The sequence below is a fragment of the Nycticebus coucang genome, chromosome 6 (genome assembly GCF_027406575.1).
Source record: "Nycticebus coucang isolate mNycCou1 chromosome 6, mNycCou1.pri, whole genome shotgun sequence".
Taxonomy (NCBI): Eukaryota; Metazoa; Chordata; class Mammalia; order Primates; family Lorisidae; genus Nycticebus; species Nycticebus coucang.
In genome coordinates this window covers 45803495-45823500 of record NC_069785.1, presented here as the reverse complement: position 1 = coordinate 45823500, position 20006 = coordinate 45803495, and the positions used below count along the sequence as shown (strand labels likewise).

Sequence of the window (20006 nt, the reverse complement as noted above, 5' to 3'; positions counted from 1 at the left end):
GCATCACAATACCCCTACACCCAAAAAAGCCCAATACATACAAATGAAACAAAGTATTCAGTGTATTAAAACGATTAAGAGAAAGGGCTTTGGAGTCAGACAAACCCATCTAGTTCTGCCATCTACATCCTTGAGCAACCCAATAAACCCGTCTTTTAAATGAGATAACATTAATATAATGAGATAAACCCAATAAACCTGTCTGTTAAATGAGATAACATTAATAATATAAATATAGGGCGGCACCTGTGGCTCAGTCGGTAGGGCGCAGGCCCCATATACCGAGGGTGGCAGGTTCAAGCCCGGCCCCGGCTGAACTGCAACCAAAAAATAGCTGGGTGTTGTGGCGGGCGCCTGTAGTCCTGGCTGCTCGGGAGGCTGAGGCAAGAGAATCGCTAAAGCCCAGGAGTTGGAGGTTGCTGTGAGCTGTGTGATGCCATGGCACTCTACCGAGGGCCATAAAGTGAGACTCTGTCTCTCCAAAAAAAAAAAAAAAAATTAAAAAAAAATAATATAAATATAGGCTCGGCACCTGTGGCTCAAGTGGCTAAGGTGCCAGCCGCATACACCTGAGCTGGCGGGTTCAAATCCAGCCTGGTGCCTGCCAAACAATAATGACAGCTGCAATCAAAAAATAGCCAGGCACTGTGGCAGGTGCCTATAATCCCTGCTACTCGGGAGGCGGAGGCAGAAGACTTGCTTGAGCCCAGGAGTTGAAGGTTGCTGTGAGCTGTGATGCCATGGCACTCTACCCAGGGTGACAGCTTGAGGCACTGTCTCAAAAATAGTAATAATAATATGAAGCATGCTTAGGATAATGCCTAGCACATGGTAAGTGTTCAATCAGTAGTATCAGGAACAAATTACTGTAAAAACATGAATGAATTTTAAAAGCATTGTGCTAGATGAAAGAAGCCAAACAAAAGGCTACATATCATATAATTCCATTTGCTTGACTTTCTGGAAAAGGCAAATTATAGGAACAGTAACCTGTCAATGGTTGCCAGGGAGAGAAGAATGACTACGAAGGTCATTTTGGGGAAGACAGAGATTTTGTCTTGATTGGGTGGTGGTTACACAAGTGTAAACAATTAACCAAAACTCATAGAATTAGATACCTAAAAAGACATATCTTAATGTAATTTATACTTCAATAGACTTGACTTAAAAAAAAAAAATAGGTGAAGAACGCTCCAACTCAATAGACCAGCTTGGGCAATATAGAAAGACCCTGTCTCAAAAAAAAAAAAAAATTTCAATTCATAAGAATTCTGTTGCTGAGACAATCTGATATGGTTAAGCAAATCTGAAAGCTCATCTTAAACAATGTTTGTTGTAAACATTTAGTAGTATAGAATAGTAGATATTTAAGTAGTAGACCCAAACACAAGCTGGAGTATCCAATATAATGAGGATTCCTCACGTCTTTGGAAGGCTCTGGCCTTCCCCACCAGAAATCAAACTAATTACAACATCTCCAAGGAGGATGGGCACGGTGTTTACACCTATAATACCAGCATTTTGGGAGGCCAGGAGGTTGTAGTGAGCTATGACTGCACCACTACACTCCAGCCTAGATGATAGAGCAAGAACCTTTTTTCTTTTTTTTTTGTAGAGACTCACTTTATGGCCCTCTGTAGAGTGCCATGGCCTCACACAGCTCACAGCAATCTCCAACTCCTGGGCTTAAGCGATTCTCTTGCCTCAGCCTCCCGAGCAGCTGGGACTACAGGCGCCCGCCACAACGCCCGGCTATTTTTTGGTTGCAATTTGGCCGGGACCGGGTTTGAACCCGCCATCCTCGGTATATGGGGCCGGCGCCTTACCGACTGAGCCACAGGCGCCGCCCTGCAAGAACCTTTTTTTCTTTCTTTCTTTCTTTTTTTTTTTTTGAGACAAAGTCTCACTTTGTCACCCTCAGTAGAGTGCTCTGGCGTCACAGCTCACAGCAACCTCCAGCTCCTGGGCTTAGGTGATTCCCTTGCCTCAGCCTCCCAAGTAGCTGGGACTACAGGCGCCTGACACAACACCGGGCTATTTTTTTTGTTGCAGTTTGCCTGGGGCCGGGTTTGAACCTGCCACCCTCAGTATATGGGGCCGGCATCCTACTCACTGAGCCACAGGCGCCGCCCAAGAGAACTGTTTTTCTAAAGAAAAAAGAAAAATCTCCTAGGGTCAGATGCAGTAGTTCATGCCTGTAATCCTACCACTCTGCGCGAGGCAGAGGAAGAAGAATCCCTTCATCTCAGGACTTCAAAACCAGCCTGACCAAGAGCAATAAGCCCAGCTCTATAAAAACAGGAAAAAATTGCAAGTATTGTGGCAGGCACCTATAATCCCAGCTACTCAGCGGGCTGAGACATGAGGATCATTTAAACCCAATAGTTTGAGATTGCTAGGAGCTAGGCTGATACCACGGCACTTTAGCCTGGGCAACAGAGTCTGATGATCTAGGTAGGGTGACCACAGACTGATGGGTAGAATGGGTGGTCAGAAATATGAGTCCCCAAGATCTTTCAACTATTCTTAAACAAACTTACACTTAACCTGATTTGCATGGGTTAGACCAGGAAAGACCTTAACCTCAAAAGATCATTACAAATAAACTTGGCCAGCCAGGCACATAGGCTCAATGCCTGTTATCCTAGCACTGTGGGAGGCCAAGGCAGGTGGATCACTTGAGCTCAAGAGTTCAAGACCAGCTTGAGTAAGAACAAGACCCTGTCTCTTAAAAAAAATAGCCGGAAGTGGGGCAGTGCCTGTGGCTCAAGGAGTAGAAAGCCTGCCTCATATACCGGAGGTGGCAGGTTCAAACCCAGCCCCAGCCAAAAGCTGCAAAAAAAAAAAAAAAAAAAAAAAAAGCCGGGAGTTGTAGCAGATGTCTGTCATCTCAGCTACTTGGGAGGCTGAGGCAAGGAGATTGCTTGAGCCCAAGAGTTTGAGGTTGCTATAAGGTATGACACCATAGCACTCTACCAAGGGCAACAGAGTAAGACTCTTGTCGCAAAAAAAAAACAAAAAAAAAAAAACAAATAAAGTTGGCCTAAGGTGCTTCCTGTGAGTGTCCCTTTCTTGCCACTGTGCAATTATGATGATGTACAATGGCAGTTTTTCATTCTAACTTCACCAGAGAAAAACAGCTGAGCCAACTTCTTTACCATGAGATATATATGGCATATAAGACATGATAAATGTTAGCTAAAAGACAACAGAAAACCAAATTGTGTACCCTTTTTGTTATATTACAAACCAAAAGTTTTAGGTATACATAATATAGTACCATTATGTAATGAATTTCTCTACTGTCTTTTTTGTGATGCATGAGACACTCCCCTACAAAATTCAAATCTGCAAAGGCCAGGAAAGATGAAAAAAAGTATAATATTCTAATTTCTTTTCTGACTAAAGATGTACAAGTTTTAAGCCTAAAACTAGAAGAAATATTAGTAAGAGCAAACATTTACTATGTACCAGGCACTAAGTATTTTATCTGTATTAACTCATTTAATCCTCATGACAATCCTATAAAATAGATACTGTTACTGTTAGAGCTGCATGGTGGCTCGAGGCAGTCAGAATAATTGAAAAAAGCAAGTAAAGTTTTAGCAAGACAAAGGTTTATTAACAACTTGCACAGCAACCCAGACCCCCATCCTAGTCACTGCAGGCCCTGAGGAAAGTGCAGCTTGGTGTTTTATATGCAACTTTGAGGACTATCAGCTATTCCTCAGACACCTCCAAGGGTCTCAATTAACCCTGTTCCCAAAATAACCCACCTACAAAGTCTTGAAAACAATCTGCCTACAACATCTTAATCAGCCTCATTCTCATAAGAGCCTGACCCAAACCAATCCCAAATAGCCTAACCATATCCACCCTCATATCTAGCTAACTGCCTAACATTACTATCTCATTTCACAACTAAGGAACGTGAGGCACAAAGAGGTTAAGTAACTTGTCAAGGTCACACAACTAGTTAAAAATGGTCTGGGATTTGGGCGGCGCCTGTGGCTCAGCGGGTAGGGCGCCAGCCCCATATGCCAAGGGCGGTGGGTTCAAACCCCGCCCCAGACAAACTGCAACAACAACAACAAAAAAATAGCTGGGCGTTGTGGCAGGCGCCTGTAGTCCCAGCTACTCGGGAGGCTGAGGCAAGAGAATCGCCTAAGCCCAGGAGTTGGAGGTTGCTGTGAGCTGTGTGACGCCACGGCACTCTACCAAGGGCGATAAAGTGAGACTCTGTCTCTACAAAAAAAAAAAAAAATGGTCTGGGATTTGAACTTAGATAGCAATATAGTTCTAAAAGTCCCTATGCTATAACACTGGACTGGTATAATAATCATTCATGTGACATTTCATAAAGAATCCAGATTATCATCTGAGTTTTGGCATGTAAACACATAAATATTTACCTCTTCAAAAATGCCCCTGGAAAAATCCCCACAGCGTAATGTGCCATCATAGCTCAGAGACAATATGTGGGCTGGATTGGCAGGTGAGAAATATAGACTGCTCACTGGCCGACTATGGGGTTGAAAAACATAAACTGCATCTTCTTTAGGTTGCTGGGTCTGAAAGAGAGTTGGGGGAGGGGACAGAGACAAAAACTAATGAAAACGAATAACATTTGTTTTATTATGTCACTAAAGTATTTACATCGGAATTGCATCATCTTTTCTTAGTCTATATAATTAAACCCACTCTCCCATTCAGAAAATCAGAACTAGAAACTTTATACTGTCACTTAACATACCTTTTTTCTAATTTTCAGTCCAACAATACAAAGTCACATTAACTTTTAACAATGTACAGCTTTTTATAACTAACAAACTAGTTCATAAATCACTGCTCATTATGACTTCAGATCATGAAATCCTCAGGAAATGAAAAATCTACTCTTTTTTTCTTGGAGACAGTGTCTCACTGTCACCCAGGCTACAGTGTCATGGTGTCAGCCTAGTTCACATCAACCTCAAACTCTTGGGCTCAAGAGATCCTCTTGCCTCAGCCTCCCAAGTAGTAAAAGCGCCACCATGTACAGGCAGCTAATTTTTCTACTTAGAGACACAGGTGTCGTTCTTGTTTAGGCTGGTCTCAAACTCCTGAGCTCAAAGGATCCTCTCACCTCAGCCTCCCAGAGAGCTAAGATTACGATATGAGCCAACTGTGCTCTTTATTTCACACATGGCATATTACTTCCTAAAACATGGCTTGGTGCCTGTAGCTCAGCAACTAGGGCACCGGCCACGTACACTGGAGCGGGCAGGTTTGAAGCAGGCCCTGGCCTGCTAAAACAACAATGACAACTACAACCAAAACACAGCTGGGTGTTGTGGTGGGCGCCTGTAATCCCAGCGGGAAGCTGGGCAAGAGAATCGATAAGCATAAGAGTTTGAGGCTGCTGTGAGCTTTGACACCACGACACTCTACCGAGGGCAACATAGTAAGACTGTCTAAAAAAAAAAACAATTTCCAGCCCAGAATTCAATATCCTGCTAAGCTAAGCTTTAAAATTGATAGAGAAACCAAATCTTTTACTAATATGCAAACACTGAAGAAGTTTGCCACAAGACCAGGTCTACAGGAAATAATTCAACCTGTTCTACACATTGACCATCACAATGGACCACCAGCAAAGTAAGCATTCAGAAATTAAAGTACAGAACCTAGCTTCCACAATGATGCAAAAGATAAAACAAAGTAATGGACTTTCACAAAATAAGATGAATAGAACTCCACCACACTTACCAGTTATCTCAATAAATGTTAATGACTTGAATTCCCCACTAAAAACACATAGGCTGGCTGATTGGAAAAAAAAAAAACCCCAGAAGCCATCTATTTGCTATTTGCAGGAGACACACCTAACCTTGAAGGACAAATTAAAACTCAGGGTCGGAAGCACCTGTGGCTCAGTGGGTAGGGCACCAGCCCCATATACTGAGAGTGGCAGGTTCAAACCCGGCCCCAGCCAAACAGCAACAAAAAATAGCCAGGCATTGTGGCAAGCACCTATAGTCCCAGCTGCTTGGGAGGCTGAGGCAAGAGAATCTCCTAACCCCAGGAGTTGGAGGTTTCTGTGAGCTGTGTGACACCATGGTACTCTACCGAGGTGAGACTGTCTCTAAAAAGAAAAAAAAAAAAAAAAAAACCTCAGGTTAAGGGATGGAAAACAATTTTTCAAGCAACTAGAATTAAGAAAAGAGGGGTTGCAACCTTATTCCCAGATAAAAGTGGATTTAAAGCAACTAAAGTAAAAAAAGACAAACACAGACACTTAATATTAGTCAAGGAAACAATACAACAAGAAGACATTTCAATTCTAAATATTTATGCACTCAACTGCAATGCTCCCAGATTCTCGAAACAGACTTTAACTAGTCTGAACGATATGATATCCTTTCCATAAAGAGGGACTTTAACACTCCTCCTACAGAGCTCGATAGATTCGCTAAATCAAGGGTCCTCAAACTACGGCCCGCAGGCCACATGAGGTGGTGTAATTGTATTTGTTCCCGTTTTGTCTTTTCACTTCAAAATAAGATATGTGCAGTGTGCACAGGAATTTGTTCATAGTATTTTTTTTTTTTAACTATAGTCCAGCGCTCCAATGATCTAAGGGATAGTGAACTGGCCCCCTGTTTAAAAAGTTTGAGGACCCCTGCACAGAAACTAAACAAAGATACAAGGGACTTAAATATGGCCCTAGGACAACTGTGCTTAATAGATATATATAGAACACTCCATTCCAAAGCTAAAGAATATATGTTCTTCTCATCAGTCCAGGGAATATTCTCCAAAATAGATCATATCGTAGGACACAAATCAAACTTCAATAAAACAAAAGAATTGAATTTTATCTTGTATCTTCTAAGACCACAAAGCACTAAAGGTGGAACTCAACTCCACCAAAAACCCTCAACCCCAAATAAAAGCATGGAAATTAAACAATCGTATGCTGAGTGATAAATGGGTTCCGGAAGAGATAAAAGAGGAAATCATCAACTTCCTTGAGCAAAACAACAATGAAGACACAGCTACGGGGAAGAGACAAGATGGCTGACTAAAGCCAGCTTTCCACAGAGACTCCCGTCCAGAAGGAGAGTTAAAGGACAGAAATTTAGCAAGTAACCTGGTGGATTAGAGCTGCTCCAAGAGAGAAGGTTGAAGAATGCACATCAACCCTGCTGAGGCAACCTGCGACCCCAAGGATACAAACAAAAGGTACAAAACTCATCACCAAGCGGATGGGAGTCCCCTCCCCCATGAGAACGGCTCAGAGTGCCCCATAAACAAATAAGCAGAGTTCAAAAGTCCTCCCATTATACTCCACGGGAGAGACCCTCTAAAAACTTGACCTACTTCCCCTACTAGGGTGCCAAGGCACTCTCTTGCCAGGCATAAAACTATATAAAACTGTATATATTTTCTACCTGCAATTCTGAGCTCCCAGCACTCCCCTCCACTCTCACTCTTAGGTCTGGAGGCCTGTCCCCCAGGAGTCCAGATTCTTGGATCATTTCTCGAGGGGTGTGGACAGGACCAGGACTGCAGCTAGACAGTGCTGATTCTGCGGCACGGGAATGACGAGAGGACGGCCAGCTGAGAGGGTAACACGCTGGAGCGGTGGTGCCCCGAGGCTCAGAAGAGAAGCCATTTTTGGCAACAACAGGGCTTCCCCTGGATATTCTGGAGTTACACCCCGTCTCTCTGGGAAACCAGAGAAGGCCAGGCATCTTCTCAGGTGGCAACCACTGGCGGAACAGATCTGGGACAGAAACGCAGGCCCCGTGAAAAAAGGATTTGCCTGAGGTGGTAACAGCCTGGGTGGAGTGCGGGGACTAGAAAACACACACGTAGTGCTGCAGACTCCCAGGGTGGGGCTGACCCAGAGGACCGCTTTACGGAGCCTAAGATGCACCCAACCCCCAGGGGATCATCAGCCTAGACAAAGAAGGAGAGTAACAGGCTGCAACTGACAAGTAACCATGCTGCGAATACAAACTACAGCTGAGGCAGGACAGGCACAGACAGGGCCTAACGCACAGGTTCTGTGAACTCAACACAGTTACTCTTCTGCCAGGGAATTTAGCAGGGACAGAAACAAATTCGGAAAAGTTGTTCCGTTCTATCAGTAACATCAATCAGGGGCAGGGCTGGAACTGAGTGAATACCTCCCAGGCTCCATCACACGCCCGAGATTGTCAGGCCTCACCTCCCCCTGCCGGATAGAGGCAGAGAGCAGCAGCCTGGCTGAGGAGACATAGATTTCTTTGTGATTCAGGCAGGTGCAAACCCCTGGAGTATCTGCTCATTGGAGGCAACTGGGTCACAGCCCTGCAGGGTTATCAGTGACTGGGGGTGACAGAGGTGCAAGGTGGGAAGGAGGCATCAACCCTCCATGACTAATCTATTTCCTGGGTGGGTCCTCCTGACCTCACGGAGCACTGGAGCAAGTCATATTTGAGTTGTCAGCAGACCCCTGCAATCTAGTTGCCAGAGACCTTTTAAATTATCCCACCTGAGACAGGTGCTGACTGAGACAATTGATTTGGACCTTTTGAACTGAGCCAATCGCCCGAAGACTATCCAACTAGTGCCCCGGGTGTGTGGTTGCAGGAAGGTTTGATTTTTCCCTTTTCCAATTGTTGCCTGTGGGGGGCGGGGTGACTTAATTACTTAATTACAGCTGAGACTTCAACCCAGAGTAACCATTTCACTAGGGTTGGACAGAGACCAGCTGAAAACAAGACTAAGAGCCACTTAGCCCCACCACACCAAACAGATCCCCAGTTTCTCAGGCTGTAGCACTGTACGGGTCCTCAGCAAAGCTCCAGGGAAAAAGTCAAATGGTATACAATAATTGTGGGGCAGAAACAGTGGAAAAACTCTGGTAACATGAATAACCAGAGTAGATCAACCCCTCCAAGGAAAGATATGGCAGATGTAACTGAAAATCCCATTCATAAACAGATAGCCGAGATGTGAGAAATCTAATTAAGAATTTGGATTGCAAACAAGATTAACAGAATGGAAGAAAATTTGGAATTAGAAATTCGAGGAGCAATTCAAAAGTTGGGATTAGAAATTTGAGGAGAAATTCAAAAGTTGTCTCAAGAATTCAACAAATTTAAAGACAAAACCACTAAAGATTTTGACACATTGAAGCAAGAATTTGCAGTCCTCAAAGATCTGAAAAATACAGTAAAATCCCTCAGTAACAGACTGGAGAAAGCAGAAGAAAGGATTTCTGACATTGAAGACAAAGCTTTTGAACGCTCCCAAACTCTCAAAGAGGAAGAGAAATGGAGAGCAAAAACGGATCATTCTCTCAGAGACCTCTGCGATAATTCGAAGAAGGCTAATATCCAACTCATTGGAATTGCTAAAAGTGATGAAGTGGCTTCACAAGGCACAGAGGATCTTCTCCATGAAATTATGAAAGCCAATTTTCCAGACATACCAAGAGATTCTGAAATGCAGATAGCACACAGTTTCAGAACCCCAGAACGAATCAACCCAAATAAGACATCCCCCAGGCACATCATAATTAACTTCACTAAAGTTAATATGAAGGAGAAAATTCTGAAAGTAGCCAGACATAAGAAAACCATTACCTACAAAGGGAAGCATATTAGAATGACTGCAGATCTCTCTGCTGAAACTTTTCAAGCCAGAAGAGGGTGGTCATCAACTTTTAATCTCCTAAAACAAAATAATTTTCAACCCCGGATCCTGTATCCAGCTAAACTGAGTTGCATTTATGATGGAGAAATTAAATACTTTAATGACATTCACATGTTGAAGAAATTTGCCATAACCAAACCAGCTCTTCAGGATATTCTCAGACCTATCCTCCATAATGACCAGCACAATCCTCTACCACAAAAGTAAACTCACTCAGAAACTTTTGATCAAACCCCAACTTCCACAGTGGTGAAAGGATAAAAAATGTCCACTGGACTTTTGAAAAACTCAATACCCAAAATTTTACTGGACTTATCTATATTCTCCATTAATGTGAACAACTTAAACTGTCCTCTAAAGAGGCACAGGTTGGCTGACTAGATACAAAAACTCAGGCCAGATATTTGCTGCATACAAGAATTTCATCCTACCTTAAAAGATAAATATAGACTCAGGGTGAAAGGATGGTCGTCCATATTTCAGGCAAATGGTAATCAGAAAAAAGCAGGTGTTGCAATTCTATTTGCAGATACAATAGGCTTTAAACCAACAAAAGTAAGGAAGGATAAGAATGGTCACTTCATCTTTGTAAGGGTAATACTCAATATGAAGAGATTTCAATTATTAATATTTATGCATCCAACCAGAATGCGCCTCAATTAACAAGGGAAACTCTAACAGACATAAGCAACTTGATTTCCTCCAGCTCCATAATAGTCGGAGATTTCAACATTCCTTTGGCAGTGTTGAATAGATCCTCTAATAAGAAGCTGAGCAAAAAGTTTTAGATTAAAACCTAACCATCCAACATTTGGATTTAGCAGACATCTACAGAACATTTCATCCTAACAAAATGGAATACACATACTTCTCATCAGCCCACAGAACATACTCCAAAATCGATCACATCTTAGGCCAAAAGTCTAATCTCAGTAAATTTAAAGGAATAGAAATTATTCCTTGCATCTTCTCGGACCACCATGGAATAAAAGTTGAACTCAGTAACAACAGGAATCTGCACACTCATACAAAAACATGGAAGTTAAATAATCTTATGCTAAATGATAGCTGGGTCATAGATGAGATTAAGAAGAAAATTGGCAAATTTTTGGAACAAAACGACAATGAAGACACGAATTATCAGAACCTCTGGGATACCGCAAAGGCAGTCCTAAGAGGGAAATTTATAGCACTGCAAGCCTTCTTCAAGAGAACAGAAAGAGAGGAAGTTAACAACTTACTGGGACATCTCAAGCAGCTGGAAAAGGAAGAACATTCCAACCCCAAACCCAGCAGAAGAAAAGAAATAACCAAAATTAGAGCAGAATTAAATGAAATGGAAAAAAAAAAGGATTATACAACAGATCAGTAAATCAAAAAGTTGCGTTTTTGAAAAGGTCAATAAAACAGATAAACCTTTGGCTAACCTAATCAGGAAAAAAAGAGTAAAATCTCTAATTTCATCAATCAGAAATGACAAAGACAAAATAACAACAGACTCCTCAGAAATTCAAAAAAATCCTTAATGAATATTACAAAAAACTTTATTCTCAGAAAGATGAAAATCTGAATGAAATTGACCAATACGTGGAAGCATGTCACCTTCCAAGACTTAGCCAGAATCAAGTGGGAATGTTGAACAGGCCTATATCAAGTTCTGAAATAGCATCAACCATACAAAATCTCCCTAAAAAGAAAAGCCCAGGACTAGATGGCTTCACGTCAGAATTCTACTAAACCTTTAAAGAGGAACTAGTACCTGTATTATTCAACCTGTTCCAAAGTATAGAAAAAGAAGGAATATTACCCAACAAGTTCTATGAAGCAAACATCACCCTGATCCCCAAACCAGGAAAAGACCCAACAAGAAAAGAAAATTATAGACCAATATCACTAATGAATACAGATGCAAAAATATTCAACAAGATCCTAACAAACAGAATCCAGCAACACATCAAACAAATTATACATAATGACCAAGTCAGTTTTATCCCAGGGTCTCAAGGCTGGTTCAATATATGTAAATCTATAAATATAATTCAGCACATAAACAAATTAAAAAACAAAGACCATATGATTCTCTCAATTGATGCAGAAAAAGCTTTTGATAATATCCAGCATCCCTTCATGATCTGAATACTTAAGAAAATGGGTATAGAAAGGACATTTCCTTTTTTTTTTTTTGTAGAGACAAAGTCTCACTTTATGGCCCTTGGTAGAGTGCCATGGCATCACACAGCTCACAGCAACCTCCAACTCCTGGGCTTAAGCGATTCTCTTGCCTCAGCCTCCCGAATAGCTGGGACTACAGGCGCCCGCCACAACACCCGGCTATTTTTTTGTTGCAGTTTGGCCAGGGCTGGGTTTGAACCCGCCACCCTCGGCATATGGGGCTGGCGCCCTGCTCACTGAGCCACAGGCACCGCCAGAAGGGACATTTCTTAAACTGATAGAGGCCATCTACAGCAAACCCACAGCCAATATCGTATAGAATGGAGTTAAATTGAAATCATTTCCACTTAGATCAGGAACCAGGCAAGGTTGCCCATTGTCTTCACTGCTCTTTAACGTTGTAATGGAAGTTTTAGCCACCGCAATTAGGGAAGAAAAGGCAATCAAGGGTATCCATATAGGGTCAGAAGAGATCAAACTTTCGCTCTTCACAGATGATATGATTGTATATCTGGAAAACACCAGGGATTCTACTACAAAACTCTTAGAAGTGACCAAGGAATACAGCAGCATCTCAGGTTACAAAATCAACATTCATAAATCGGTAGCCTTTATATATCAACAATAGTCAAGCTGAAAAAACAGTTATTGACTCTATTCCATTCACAGTAGTGCCAAAGGTGATGAAATATTTGGGAGTTTACCTAACAAAGGACGTGAAAGATCTCTATAAAGAGAACTATGAAACTCTAAAAAGGAAATAGCTTAAAATGTTAACAAATGGAAGAACATACCATGCTCATAGCTGGGAAGAATCAACATTGTTAAAATGTCCATACTGCCCAAAGCAATATACAATTTTAATGCAATCCCTATTAAAGCTCCACTGTCATACTTTAAAGATCTTGAGAAAATACTTCATTTTATATGCAATCAGAAAAAACCTTGAATAGCCAAGACATTACTCAGAAATAAAAACAAAGCAGGAGGAATCATGCTACCAGACCTCAGACTATAAATCGATAGTGATCAAAATAGCATGGTACTGGCACAAAAACAGGGAGGTAGATGTATGGAACAGAATAGAGAACCAAGAGATGAACCCAGCTACTTACCGTTATTTGATCTTTGACAAGCCAATTAAAAACATTCAGTGGGGAAAAGATTCCCTTTTTAACAAATGGTGCTGGGTGAACTGGCTGGCAACCTGTAGAAGACTGAAACTGAACCCTTTCACCATTAACTAAGATAGACTCTCAGTGGATTAAAGATTTAAATTTAAGACATGAAACTATAAAAATACTAGAAGAGAGTGCAGGGAAAACTCTTGAAGAAATCGGTCTGGGCGAGTATTTTATGAAGAGGACCCCTCAGGCAATTGAAGCAGCTTTAAAAATACACTACTGGGACCTGATCAAATTAAAAAGCTTCTGCACAGCCAAGAACACAGTAAGTAAAGCAAGCAGACAGCCCTCAGAATGGGAGAAGATATTTGCAGGTTATGTCTCTGACAAAGGTGTAATAACCAGAATCCACAGAGAACTCAAACACATAAGCAAGAAAAGAACAAGTGATCCCATCGCAGACTGGGCAAGGGACTTGAAGAGAAACTTCTCTGAAGAAGACAAGTGCACGGCCTACAGACATATGAAAAAATGCTCATCATCCTTAATCATCAGAGAAATTAAAATCAAAACTACTTTGAGATATCATCTAACTCCAGTAAGATTAGCCCACATCACAAAATACCAAGACCAGAGATGTAGGCATGGATGTGGAGAAAAGAGAACACTTCTACACTGCTGGTGGGAATGCAAATTAATACATTCCTTTTGGAAAGATGTTTGGAGAACACTTAGAGATCTAAAAATAGATCTTCCATTCAATGCTATAATTCCTCTACTAGATATATACCCAGAGGACAAAAAAATCACATTATAACAAAAATATTTGTACCAGAATGTTTATTGCAGCCCAATTCATAATTGCTAAGTCATGGGAAAAGCCCAAGTGCCCATTGATCCATGAATGGATTAATAAATTGTGGTATATGTAACATGGAATACTATGCAGCCTTAAAGAAAGATGGAGACTTTACCTCTTTCATGTTTACATGGATGGAGCTGGAACATATTCTTCTTAGTAAAGTATCTCAAGAATGGAGGAAAAAGTATCCAGTGTACTCAGCCCTACTATGAAACTAATTTATGGCTTTCATATGAAAAGCTATAACCCAGTTATAATCTAAGCATATGAGGAAGAGGAAGAGGGAGGGGAGGGAGGGGGAAGAATGGGCAGAAGGAGGGTGATTGGTGGGATTACACCTAAGGTGCATCTTATAAGGGTACGTGTGAAACTTACTAAATGTAGAATATAAATGTCTTAACACAATAACTAAGAAAATGCCAGGAAGGCTATGTTAACCAGTGTGATGAAAATATGTCAAATGGTCTATAAAACCAGTGTATGGTGCCCCATGATCACATTAATGTACACAGCTATGATTTAATAAAAAAGAAAAAAGACACAAGCTACCAAAACCTGTGGGGTACAGCAAATGCAGTCCTGAGAGGAAATTTATCACTTTAGATGCCTACTTCCAAAAAACAGAAAGAGAGCACATCGACAAACTCACAAACCATCTTATGGAATAGGAAAAAGTAGAACAATCTAAGCCTAAACCCAGAAGAAAAAAAATCCAAAATTAAATCATAGATTAATGAAATTAACAACAAAAGAATCATTCAGAAAATTAACAAAACGAGGAGTTGGTTTTTTGAAAAAATAAATAAAATATATAACCCTTGGGCCAGACTACCTAGAATAGAAAAGTAAAATCTCTAGTAACCTCAATCACAAATGATAAAGGGGAAATAACAACAGATGTCACAGAGATACAAGAGATTATCTCTGAATATTACAAGAAACCCTATAACCGGAAATATGACAATGTGAAGGAAATGGATCAATATTTGGAATCACACCCTCTCCCTAAACTCAGCCAGGAAACAATAGATCTCTTGAACAGACCAATTTCAAGCACTGAGATCAAAGAAACAATTAAAAAATCTCCCAAAAGGCTCAGCACCTGTAGCTCAGCGGCTAGGGCACCAGACACATACACCAGAGCTGGTGGATTCAAATTCAGCCTAGGCCTGCCAAACAATGACAACTACAATCAAAAAATAGCCAGGCATTGTGGCGGGCACCTGTAGTCCCAGCTACTTGGGAGGCTGAGGCAAGAGAATCGCTTAAGTCCAGGAATTGGAGGTTGCTGGGAGCTGTGATGCCACAGCACTCTATCCAGAGCAACAGCTTGATACTCTTGTCTCAAAAAAAAAAAAAAAAAATCTCCCAACCAAAAAAATGCCCTGGTCCAGAAGGCTTCACACCCAGCATTCTATCAAACCTTCAAACCATTTATTCCCATACTGCAGAAATTATTCCAAAAAACTGAGGAGGAAGGAATCTTCCCTAACACATTATATGAAGCAAACATCACCCTGATACCAAAACCAGGAAAAGACCCAACTAAAAAGGAGAACTTCAAACCAATTTCACTAGTGAATATAGATACAAACATTCTTTAACAAAATCCTAGCCAATAGACTACTGCTTCTCTCTCTTTTTTTTTTTTTTTTTTGTAGAGACAGAGTCTCACTGTACCGCCCTTGGGTAGAGTGCCGTGGCGTCACACGGCTCACAGCAACCTCTAACTCTTGGGCTTATGCGATTCTCTTGCCTCAGCCTCCCGAGCAGCTGGGACTACAGGCGCCCGCCACAACACCCGGCTATTTTTTTGTTGCAGTTTGGCCGGGGCTGGGTTTGAATCCGCCACCCTCGGCATATGGGGCCGGCGCCCTACTCACTGAGCCACAGGCGCCGACCAGACTACTGCTTCTCATCAAGAAAGTCATAAATCATGATCAAGTAGGTTTCATCCCAGGGATGCAAGGCTGGATTAACATACCCAGGTCCATAAACATAATTCATCATATCAACAGAAGCAAAAACAAAGATCATATGATCCTCTCAATAGATGCAGAAAAAGCATTCGATAAAATCCTTTTCTAATTAGAACACTAAAGAATATATTCTTCAGGCATAGGTGGCACATTTCTTAAATTGCCATCTACTACAAACCCACAGCTAATATTTTACCGGATGAAGTGAACCTGAAAGTTTTTCCACTTAGAACTGAACCAGACAAGGTGGTCCTCTATAGCCACTACTATTCAACATAGTACTAGAAGTTCTAGCCAGTACAATCAGGCAAGAGAAGGAAATAACGGGCATCCAAATGGGAGCAGAGGCAGTCAAAATCTCCCTCCTTGCTGACGATATGATCTTATACTTAGAGAACCCCAAAGGCTCAATCACAAGACTCCTGGAAGTGATCAAAAAATACAGTAATTGGGCAGCAGCTGTGTCTCTGTGGGTAGGACACCAGCCCCGTATACCAAGGTGAGGGGTGCAAGCCCAGCTCTGGCCAAACTGCAACAACAACAAAAAAAAGACAGGTGTTATGGCGGGTGCCTATAGTCCCAGCTACTCAGGAGGCTGAGGCAAGAGAATAGCCTAAGCCCAGGACTTGGAGGTTGCTCTGAGCTGTGACACCATGACACTCTATTGAGGGTGACAAAGTGAGACTCTGTCTCGAAAAAAAAAAAAAAATCATTGAACTGGACATTTAAAATGGGTGAATTTTATATGTAAATTATACCTCAATAAAATACATTAAAAAAAAAAAAACTGGGGGAGGCTGGGCACCCATAGCTCAGTGATTAGAGGCCAGCCACATGCTCTGGGGCTGGTGGGTTTGAACCCAGCCTGGGCCTGCTAAACAAAAAAAAAAAATAGCCAGGCATTGTGGCAGGTGCCTGTAGTCCCAGCTACTTGGAAGGCTAAAGCTGAGGCAAGAAGATCTCTTGAGCCCAAGAATTTGAGGTTGCTGTGAGCTAAGATACCCTGGGACTCTACCAAGGGGGACCATGTGAGACTCTGTCTCAAAAAATAATAAAAAATAAAAAAATTTTAAGAACTTGGGCGGTCCCTATGGCTCAGTGAGTAAGGCACAGGCCCCATATACCGAGTATGGCAGGTTTGAACCCGGCCACAGCCAAACTGCAACAACAACAAAATTTTTTTAACTAGGGGAATTGGGGAATGAGCACAGGATAGGCAAAATGTTACTGCTTTTAGGTTTGCTGAATCTGTTAGTGAGATAGATAAATGTTCTGAAAATTAGAAGGCTGATGGGGCAGCGCCTGTGGCTCAGTCGGTAAGACGCCGGCCCCACATACCGAGGGTGGCGGGTTCAAACCCGGCCCCGGCTGAACTACAACCAAAAAATAGCCGGGTGTTGTGGCAGGCGCCTGTAGTCCCAGCTACTTGGGAGGCTGAGGCAAGAGAATCTCTTAAGCCCAGGAGTTGGAGGTTGCTGTGAGCTGTGTGACGCCACGGCACTCTACCCCAGGGTGGTACAGAGAGACTCTGTCTCTACAAAAAAAAAAAAAAAAAAAAGAAGGCTGATGGAGATATTGGACTACAGAGATTTTTGAAGTCACCAGGAAAGATATGAAAAAGGGACTTTTCTATATTTGTTTCTTCAACTTCATGCAGATCAACCACCCTAAAAAGGTCTTCACTTAACAATGCTAATTCTCAATTTTTCCTTTTCAAAATTCTTTAAGAAGTGATCTGTATCCATTGCTTCTGCTTCTTCCACCACCCCAAACTTTCTTAATCTCCTAAAGGCTGTGCTCCATCTGTGACTCATTGTCAAAGTTACCTCTCAATTCACAAATGGGATCTTATTTTCAAAACCAGTGTCCTTTTCTCTGCTCCCATTCTCTTTGACTTCTCTGCAAGAGGCCCTGCCAACCTCCCACCCTTGATTCTTCTTTTGGTTTCTATTCTGATCCTCGTCCCACTTTCCTGCTTCAGTTTTCTTTGCTAAATCCTACCCCAATTCACATCTTATTAAATAAAGGAGAAGCTATATCCCAAACTAAGGGAGAATTTGGGGGTTTTATCTTTGTCTCTGCACTTGCAAAATTTATTTGTAAAGCCCAACTAGCTTCAAGTCACCACTGTTTCTTCATTTCCTTTAATTATCCTTAGCATTTTCATATCTTTGCTCTACCTCCCCAATTAGAAAATAAATTCAGAGAATATAAACCTGACTTTTCTCAATTTTGTAACTACTGAAAGCACTTAATGCAGAACTACATGCACCATGAATCAAATTCACTGTTGCTGACTCATCAAAAGATGACTGGGATCATCCCAGGCAATTCCCTGGGATGACATTTTGATCCAGCTTAGGGACTGTGTCTTAGTCCCTTCAGATAGTTGTAACAAAATACCATAAAATGAGTGGCATATAGATGACTCCATACTGAATCTCAGAGTCAAAGCACTCTATAATAGACATACTCTTATTTGACAACGTGAATGTTACTTTCTTTGCATTATTATTATTGATATGTCAATGCAGCAATTCTCTTATTTCTTTTCTGAATGTATTTATGTTCATTCATTCTTTACGAGGTTTTTGTTTCTACTCCTTATATTAAATATTGTTATTGTTATTAAAAAAAAAAAAAAAACGAGGGTGGCACCTGTGGCTCAAAGGAGTAAGGCGCTGGCCCCATATGCCGGAGGTGGTGGGTTCAAACCCAGCCCCAGCCAAAAAAAAAACAAAAAGAACGAGTGGCATATAAACAGCAAAAATTTATTTCTTAGTTTCCAGTGGCTGGGAAGACCAAGATCAAGGCTCCAGCTGATTCAGTATTAGCTAAGGACCCTCTTTCTGGTACCTAGCTGTAACCTCACATGGTGGGAAAGGCAGTGGTCTCTCTTGGGCTTCTTTTCTAAGGTCCCTAATCCCATTCATGACCTGTCACCTCCCAAAGGCCCTACCTCCTAATCACCATGAAGGGTATTTCAACATCTGAATTTCAGGGTGACAAAAACAGACCACAGAAAATCATATTTTAAAGATAACTAGAAGGCTGAGCGCAGTGGCTTGCAACCGTAATCCCAGCACTGTGGGAAGCAAAGGAAAGTAGATTGCTTGAGCTCAGGAGTTGGAGACCAGCCTAAGCAAGAGTGAGACCCCATCTCTACTAAAAATAGAAAAACTAGCCAGACATTGTGATGGGCACCTATAGTCCTAGGTACTCAGGAGGCTTAGGCAAGAAGACTGCTCCAGCACAAAGAGTTTGAGGTTGCTGTAAGCTATGATAATGCCACAGCACTCTACATAGGGTGACAGAGTAAGACTCTGTCTCAAAAAAAAAAAAAGAAGAAAGATTTAAACATAATTAGAAAACTAAGAACTTTGTGCAGTTTTTTCATATATACATTTAAAGTTAATAAAGTTTCCTGGCAGTTAATGTATGCCCAGATGGCTAATGATATTCAAGCTAAAAATGTTAAAAGTTCTATAAAGCAAATTTAAATTCCTCCAGATTTCTAAAAATTGGAATCATAAAGCACAAAACTATAAGTTTCAAGCAACATTTATAAACACATCGCTCTAGCCTGTTCTCTTCTAGACCATTTGCTATCTATTTAGTATCTTCAAAAAAACTAATAACAACTTACCAAATCCCAAAGTCCAACTTGCCCATATTTGGCCCCAGCTGCTACCAAAGTTCTAGTTTCTGATGGGTGGAAAGCAATGGAGTATATCTGGCCTCTGGTAACTTTGTAAACAGTATCTTCACTAATGACCATGCCATTTAAATTAGCTTTATAGCTAAGAAAATTAAAAAGTTAAATTTTATAAGTAAAACAAATCTCAACAATCAAAATAAGTAAAAAATTTGAGACAAAAAAATAAATACCATAACTAGTAAATAAATACAGGAAAGTATTCAAACACTTGGTAACCAAGGAAATCAAACATTGATCCTATTTTTCTCTTATTAAATTACCCTTGATAATTTTAATAACACCAAACACTAGTAGCTATTTGTTAAGTATACATACTCACATATATTGCTAGCAGCAAAGTAAGTTCAAATAAGATTTCTAGGAAACAATTCAGCAACTGTACCAAACATCATAAAAATGTCCATGAGATTTGACTCATTATCCTACTTCTGGGAATCCATCCGAAGACAAAAACCTATTATCAC

General features: G+C 41.1%; 1 protein-coding gene across 2 annotated transcripts in view; it reads right to left on the bottom strand.

Moving 5' to 3' along the window:
- WDR76 (WD repeat domain 76) overlaps nucleotides 1-20006 on the bottom strand; it is a 55715-nt gene that overhangs the window by 9758 nt on the left and 25951 nt on the right. For both annotated transcript variants that reach the window (XM_053595765.1, XM_053595764.1), the window contains 2 exons: nucleotides 19471-19624; nucleotides 4413-4571 (listed from right to left, as the gene is read on the bottom strand). In XM_053595765.1, coding sequence (XP_053451740.1) covers nucleotides 4413-4571; nucleotides 19471-19624 — 313 coding nt within the window. The remainder of the gene's footprint in view (nucleotides 1-4412; nucleotides 4572-19470; nucleotides 19625-20006) is intronic.